Source organism: Nannobrachium achirus (assembly GCF_963921795.1).
Source record: "Nannobrachium achirus genome assembly, chromosome: 24".
NCBI lineage: Eukaryota > Metazoa > Chordata > Actinopteri > Myctophiformes > Myctophidae > Nannobrachium > Nannobrachium achirus.
The window spans coordinates 18,769,115-18,777,658 of NC_137831.1; the positions used below are offsets into that span (position 1 = coordinate 18,769,115).

The following is an 8,544-nucleotide window of genomic DNA, read 5'->3' on the forward strand; positions in this document are numbered from 1 at the left end:
CAACCTTCACTTAATGCGGCCCGCTGGTTGATATTGGAGTACTGATATATTATTGAGTAAGTTCAGCTGTTATAATTCCAAACATGGACAAATGACCCGCTTTAATTACTTCAGTCTATATTAGTAGCTTAATGACAAGTTTTGAAATGTTATTGTATTTTTTATGTCCAATGTATTTGTATTTAAGTTCATAAAGCTAACATAAGAATATATAATTGCATTTGAAATTAAAACATTAAATTAAATAAAAGTTACTTTTCAGGATTCCAATTTAAAAATCTACTGATCTACAAGCTCAAAAGGTGTGAAAATGTAGTGGCCCTCTCCATCATCATCTTGAAAGTCCTTAAATTGTCACTTTAGAAATGGTTTGTTTACCATTGTGTGAGAAACACAATGACATTAAGCTAATCATATGGGGACCCCACAAAATAATTTGGGGACCCATTTGAGAACCACTGTTCTAAAGGCTGGCCTGGACATGGCAATCAATGACCATATTCTCACTGTCACACCAGAGTATCTTATGTCAAAGGATAGTAGGTTGGCCCATGTTGCCTGATTAAGGAACGTTGAATTGGCAGTAAAGAACGTGGAGCAAATATTACCAGTGAGAACTTCATTGTTCTATCTTGTGCCCATGGTAGCTCTTCTGTCCCCAGCCTGATGTCTTGGTGAAGAGGAAGGCCAGCGAGACAACATGCCCAAGATTTGCACGGAGCACTCGCACCCCGACCCCCCTCAATCTGCCACCAGCCCTGAGGACTTGGAGGAAATGGAAGGTGGCAGCAGGTTAGAGCCATACAGAAGGTTTAAATGGATAAAGTGTGCCATTCAAGTCTGTGTGTTTTAGTCATGTTATGGGTTATACATTTTTGGTGAAGGCATTACAACTTGTATCAATAATGGTTGGTAGGTATAGAAGTTAACATCAAAGGGGGCTTGGGCCCCTGCCCTTTGATCCGTCTATAAAAAGTGCCCTCTCCAGACCATGAATGCAGTTTTTACTATGGTGAAAGAAATGCAAATGCCCCCTTTCCATGCCATACCTGAAGGCAGCATTCAAGAGAATTGCCTTTTCCTGAACTTGAATACAGCATCTTATGTTGAAAGAATTGCACTCTCTGTGTGGAAATCCATGCCGTTACGCCACAGATTGACTTGAATATGCTTAGTTTAGTGGGGTATCAAGTACCGAAAATAGCCGACCTCCAAGCTCACAATGTGTCGCAGCGCAATGCGCTGTGAGCTTGGAGGTCTGCTATTTTCAATATTTTCACCAAAAGGCCCTTTTAGAGAATTCAGCCCCTGGCTCTCTAACATTCTCTGCACGTCCCTGATACAGAATGTGTGCATGTCTGCGTATCCCCACCTTTACCTCCAGGCTGTCCCGCTTCATGCCATCCTTTGTGAGGGGCTGGGGGTCCCAGGGGGGCAGAGACTCCAGGGTTGTCCCTGCAGACTCCATCATGAACAGCCACACTGAGTTCAGACAGGCCTGGAGGGCTGAGAGCATGACTTCCCCAAGAAGCCCAGACCAGCTCCGCTGCAGGAAGTGAGTTCAGCTCTCGGTCAAACAGTGTTTTGTCTGCGTTTCCTGATGTTTGTTTTTAAGGACGGCGGCTTGCATTTTGCCCTGTATGACAACACAAACGAGTGAAAGAGTTTCGATAATGTGTTTGAAAACCAGCTCAGTGTCTGTTTCTGTGATTTGAGTAAACAAAATGTTACTCAATATACTGTGTAGGGTCAAAGAGTAGTAGTGTACATTTGACCTCTTGAAGGCAGGTGCTGGCCCTGAAGTGAACTGGGATAAAATAAAATAAAAGTAGCCAATCTTTTTTTATTTTGCAGATATAGAGTGACATTTTGAGCCCTTGCTCTTCTTCAGACTGGGCTCAAAACGTCCCTCTATGTCAGTGTTTCTCAAATGGGGGTACGTGTACCCCTAGGGATACGCAGAGGTACTGCAAGGGGTACTCAGAAAATGCCCCCAAAAAAGAAAAATAGAAGTAGGCCTATACATCACTGTTATGTTTAATGATGACACTTGGAGAAACGTGTTGTGAGCCTGATAGTTGCTAGCCCAAATTATGGTACCAGGCAACTGGGATGTGTTTGAATGATGTTTGAATGTAAGTTATTGACATGAAAACTGAACTGAATGATGTTTGAATGTAAGTTATTGACTTGAAAACTGGATTGAAATGTTATGGCCACAGTGTGGAAAATAAATCTGTTCAGGAGGCACCATTTGAAACTCTCACTCCCTTTCGTATTTGTGATGGTTTTATGGTTTTAATTGCAATTTTATAAGGGTGACGTTTTTGTCGGGTAAAGGGGGTACTTGGATTCAAAAATCTGTGAAAGGGGGTACTCAAGCCAAAAAAGATTGAGAAACACTGCTATGTAACAGAGGGAGCTATAGTGTCTGTGCAACTCTGGGTTTTACAATTTGATCTCAATAACACACACAGACGCACACACAAAAAAAACTATTTAAACTGATGAATAAATGTTCTTCTATTTCAGCAATGGTCAAATGCCACTGGCTGCACTGAACATGAACAACTGCAATAATACTGAGTAAGTGGAGTATACTGTGTGTAGTCAGTGAGTTGACATATTCATGTTATTTATTTCTGATGGTTTCTTTTAGTCAATATTCAGTTAGAGCAAAACATCACAAAAAGGTATTATACTGCCACCATGTGGCTCTATTAATGCATTTCACATGAAGTGAGGTTATGAACTACATTCTAACCTGCCACATTTGTGAACGTTGTTCACAGCAAAAAGGATGAGAAAAAAGATGAGAAGAAAGATGAAAAGAAAGATGAGAAAAAAGATGAGAAGAAAGATGAGAAGAAAGACGAGAAAAAAGACGAGAAGAAAGATGACAAAAAGCCGGAACCCAAGAAAGATGATAAAAAGGATGACAAGAAAAAGGAAGAGCCCCCGTGAGTATGGGCTTAAGCATGAAAATAATAAACATTATGTTATGATAAGTCAGTGGCTAGTTTCTAATTTAGAATTACAGTTCATAATTGGAAATATTTATCTAAATTGCTTCTATATTGCTTTTATTGCTTTTATATTCCATCTGTTTGTTTTTTAAGCAAATCTACATTTTCTCTTGCAGGAAAGAGGTCTGGATTCTGGACCCTGCAACAGACACATACTACTACTGGCTCTGTTTCTTCGCTATTCCCGTCTCCTACAACATGATGATTCTGGTGACAAGGTCTCATTCCATACTATCTATCTATAAATGCGACAAATCTCTGTCTGTTTGTTTGTAATCCGCGTATCTCGAGAACCGTTCGTCCCACCGGCTTCAGATTCGGCACGCGCGTTCCCCGCTGCGGCGCGGAGTGCAGTGCCGGGCCTCGGCCCGACTCGGCATGCGGTTTTCCCGAAGCGGCGCGAAACGTTCGGAATCTCCTTACGCGGAGCTGATTGTTAACATCAGGCTGTTCCTGAGGAAATCGGCACAATCGCTGACTCATTGTGACATCACTTCATAAAAGGCTCTGACATCACGTACGCCAGGAGTCAACAAAAAATCTCTGTGAATGTGTATGTATGTATGTGAATCTCGAGAACCGTTCTTCCCACCGGCACGCGCGTTCTCCAGATATGGGCATAAAATGAATCCCCGAATGCGGAGCTGATGTCTGACATCAGAGTTTTCCGCAACCGGTACTGTGTGTGCAGAGATCTCCATATATTGGGGTTTGCATTAAAGGGTGGGGACAAAGGCTAACAGATGGTCAAAACGGGTCCTATGACAACAGGTATATTGGGGTTTGCATTAAAGGGTGGGGCAGGCATAAAATGGACGCAAATAGACAGATATCTCCATATATGGGCATATGGGCATAACATGGACCCAGAACTATATCTGCAGTGATCTCCATATATGGACATAAAATGGACGCCGACAGACAGACAGATACAGATATCTCCATATATGGGCATAAATGGACACAGGCAAACAGATGGTCAAAACAGGTCCTATTGGGGTTTGCATTAAAGGGTGGGGCAGGCATAAAATGGACGCAAATAGACAGATATCTCCATATATGGGCATATGGGCATAAAATGGACCCAGAACTATATCTGCAGTGATCTCCATATATGGACATAAAATGGACGCCGACAGACAGACAGATACAGATATCTCCATATATGGGCATAAATGGACACAGGCAAACAGATGGTCAAAACAGGTCCTATGACAACAGGTATAATGGGGTTTGCATTAAAGGGCGGGGCATTCATTCTCTATTTACATCGTTCCCGAGTTGGCCAGGTCGCCAACATGACAACAGGTATATTGGGGTTTGCATTAAAGGGTGGGGACAAAGGCTAACAGAAGGCAAACAGATGGTCAAAACGGGTCCTATGACAACAGGTATATTGGGGTTTGCATTAAAGGGTGGGGACAAAGGCTAACAGATGGTCAAAACGGGTCCTATGACAACAGGTATATTGGGGTTTGCATTAAAGGGTGGGGCAGGCATAAAATGGACACAAATAGACAGATATCTCCATATATGGGCATATGGGCATAAAATGGACCCAGAACTATATCTGCAGTGATCTCCATATATGGACATAAAATGGACGCCGACAGACAGACAGATACAGATATCTCCATATATGGGCATAAATGGACACAGGCAAACAGATGGTCAAAACAGGTCCTATGACAACAGGTATAATGGGGTTTGCATTAAAGGGCGGGGCATTCATTCTCTATTTACATCGTTCCCGAGTTGGCCAGGTCGCCGACTAGACGCTGGGCCGCCCGAAGGGCGGCCCAGCTTCTAGTGTATTTAATGATAGATGGGAATTCTTTTTTTTTTTAAAGATTTGTTTTGGGCCTTTTTGCCTTTATTGGATAGGACAGTAGACTGACAGGAAATGGGGGGAGAGACAGGGAGTGACATGCGGCAAAGGTCGCCCGGATTGGGAATCGAACCGGCGACGCCGACAGGCATTGATGCCGAAATGGCAATGCCTATAATGGTATGCGCCTGGTCCACTAGGCCACCAGGCGCCCCCGATAGATGGGAATTCTACCCATAACACATCACCATACACTTGACTGGATTATACTACGGTATAGCCTTCTGTGTAATAGTAGAGATTATTACGATATTTGGTTGTAATTCTTTTTCGCATTTTTTGTATAACTAAACATTTTGTATAACCGCACTGTACTAAACAGAGTACAGTAACTTGAAACCTGTAGTTTCCCAACTGTGAAGGCTTAAAAAACTATACAAGTGTTCTGGCATATTTATCCCTTCAACTACAACTCACCGTAAACTTGACCATTACCCAAAGCAAACGGCGGTTTGTTTGATTTTCAAGGAAGCCATGGTTGCGGTAGTAGGCTATGGTATAAAAATCTATTTGCACAGACAGCCAAACACAGTGAACTTAATGGCCCACTTTTGGCAGTTATCATTGCATTTAAGTGCAGATTAAGTTGAAAAGTTGGATTCTTAATAGGACTCGTTAAAGATCCCTATTTATTCAACAGACCTAAACTAGTCCCTGGATAAAAGATAGATTTATAAACTAAATTAAAATATCCATGACGTATTTACCAAGGTTAGGTCAATACATTTAATCAAAATTAAGTACGAAAAAAAAAGCTAAATCTAAAATCAAAGCCATGAATGGGTAAATGCAAATGAATATACAATATTTTGCCAAAGCTGTGACTAAACAATGACATGTATTGACACCGTTATGATCCTTTAATCACATGCATGTTTTTTTTTTTCATGTGGTGGTTTAAACATTTTCATCTGAGTTGTCTTTTTGTTTATTTATGCTTCCACCACAGGTCTTGTTTCAATGAACTCCAGGTACAAAATTTAACACTCTGGCTGGTTCTCGACTACCTCTCGGATGTTTTGTACTACATAGACACATTTGTGAGAACAAGGACAGGTAAGTAATATGCTGAATATGTGGAGACATGCAGTATTTAATAAAAAAACATACATGTATGATTAATCATTCATGGGTTCCCATCCTCTTGTGTCAACAGGTTTTCTGGAGCAAGGACTGCTTGTGAAGGATGAGAAGGTCCTAAAGGAAAGATACATGAAGACAAGGCAGTTCAAATTGGACGTGATATCCATGTTTCCCACTGACTTTGTGTTCTTACAAATTGGCATTCATAACCCGGAGTGGCGATTCAACAGGCTCTTCAAGCTAGGTCGCCTTTTTGAGTTCTTTGACCGGACTGAGACTCGAACCAACTTCCCCAACATCTTTCGAATCGCTAACCTCGTGCTTTACATCGTCATCATCATCCACTGGAACGGCTGCCTCTACTTTGCCATATCTAAGACATTGGGCTTTGGGTCAGACACCTGGGTGTATCCCAACCCTAACCACCCTGTGCATGGACGCTTGGCCAGGCAGTATGTCTACTGCCTCTACTGGTCCACACTCACCTTGACCACGATTGGAGAGACGCCACCCCCTGTCCGAGATATTGAGTACTTTTTTGTGGTTTGCGACTTCCTCACCGGTGTCCTGATCTTTGCCACGATCGTCGGCAACGTTGGTGCCATGATCTCCAACATGAACGCGGAGCGCGTCGAGTTTCAGGCCAAGATCGACTCCATCAAGCAGTACATGCAGTTCCGAAAGGTCACCAAAGACCTGGAGTTAAGAGTGGTCAAGTGGTTCGACTACCTCTGGACCGAGCAGAAGCATTGTGACGAGAAGCTGGTGCTGAAGAACCTCCCCGACAAGCTGAAGGCAGAGATTGCCATCAACGTGCACCTGGAGACGCTCCAGAAAGTGCGCATCTTCCAGGACTGTGAGGCCGGTCTGCTGGTCGAGTTGGTCCTCAAGCTTCAGCCGCAGGTCTTCAGCCCTGGAGACTACATCTGCAAGAAGGGTGACATCGGCAGGGAGATGTACATCATCAAGGAAGGGAATCTGGCGGTGGTGGCAGACGATGGCGTCACACAATTTGTTGTCCTGAGTGACGGGGCATACTTCGGGGAAATCAGCATCCTCGGCATCAAGGGCAGCAAGGCGGGCAACCGGAGAACCGCAAACATCCGGAGCGTCGGATACTCAGACCTCTTTGCTCTGTCCAAGGACGACCTGATGGACGCGCTGCTCGAGTATCCAGATGCCAAGACCGCTCTGGAGGAAAAGGGCAAGTCCATCCTGCTGAAGGACAACCTCATTGATGAGAATCTTGCCAAAGCTACCGAGATGAAAGACCTGGAGGAAAAGGTCGACTTGATGGAGCGCTACATTGACATCATGACGCTCAAGTTCAAGAAGGTATCGGAGGGCTATGAAGGCCACCAACGGAAGATCAAGCAGCGACTCGCTAATATCGAGAACGAGGTCCGAACTGTAAGAGATTAGAATATCCCATACACAGGACAATATTAAAAAAATGAAATTATGTGTAATGGCAAATATACTAGTATTACTGTGATATGGGATGCTGATACTGTATACTACATGGCTAGAGTCTGGCACTTTACAGTTCAGTACTGTAATGTGTTTTGGATAAAAGCATCCTGTAAAAGGCAGCTGGGTAATCACAGACACTGAATGTTTCTTTCTAACCAATATATTACTATATACTGTTGTTGAATAGTGTTTCCCGCAATTTTGACTACTGCATTTTCCTTAACTACACTATGCATTGTTGTAATTATTTACAGCATATAATGATACAATAGAGGGTATGCATGTGACATCATCATCATACCAGGAAGTTATGCGGGAACGCCTACTGAGTGGCAAAAAACTACTTTCTGGCCTTGACAGCCCAATACATCCAAACAGAAAAGTCCTATCTGATTGCATTAAACAATGTTACTCACTTTGCCACTGGATTTTCCCTTCACTTTATGCATGTGCATGCATACCCTCTATATTAATCTGGCAATTGCATTGTTGTAAATATTTCATTGACCTTTTTGTAACAGAGTTCACAGTTGCTTGTTCAAATATAGCTTAATATGTTAACATTTAAACACATTAACGTACCACTTCTTTTTAAAGACGATTTGATTTAATATGCTTTATCAAACTATGCTTAGGCCTATATCAGATTGTAAGTCACAATGATGTAGTGCTATTTATGGTGTGCTTTTAATGAAAACAGAATTAAATATAACAGTGATCAATTAAATTAAATTATTAAATTATAATTATGGTCTTATATTAGTGTTTCACTGGGATATCTTCTAAACGTCAGCATACATATCCAGAAATGCAATAACAGTTATCAGTACATGAGACGCATAACAGTCCAAGTCCATATTTGAACATTTTTAATGGATATTTTTTGATTTACCAGACTGTAAACCACAAACTAGTCATTTTTAATCTGTTAAATTGTTAATGCACTCACCCCTCATTTTGTTCAATTGTCTGTTTTAATGTTATCTGCTCCCTTTGTCTGCTGAATATTGCTTGTACGGACTTATACTGTTGTTCCACAAACTGTTGAGATATACAGTTTTTCCACTTTCCATA

General features: G+C 42.1%; 1 protein-coding gene across 1 annotated transcript; it reads left to right on the forward strand.

Annotated features, from left to right (window-relative positions):
* Positions 1 to 700: 700 nt before the first annotated feature.
* On the forward strand, positions 701 to 7,419 carry LOC308280123 (cyclic nucleotide-gated channel alpha-3-like; the record flags this gene model as incomplete). Its single annotated transcript, XM_080720386.1, has 7 exons — positions 701 to 792; positions 1,385 to 1,555; positions 2,533 to 2,586; positions 2,793 to 2,960; positions 3,143 to 3,244; positions 5,864 to 5,970; positions 6,071 to 7,419. 7 exons carry the CDS (start codon positions 701 to 703, stop codon positions 7,417 to 7,419), a joined length of 2,043 nt encoding a protein of 680 aa, XP_080576512.1.
* Positions 7,420 to 8,544: the final 1,125 nt, after the last annotated feature.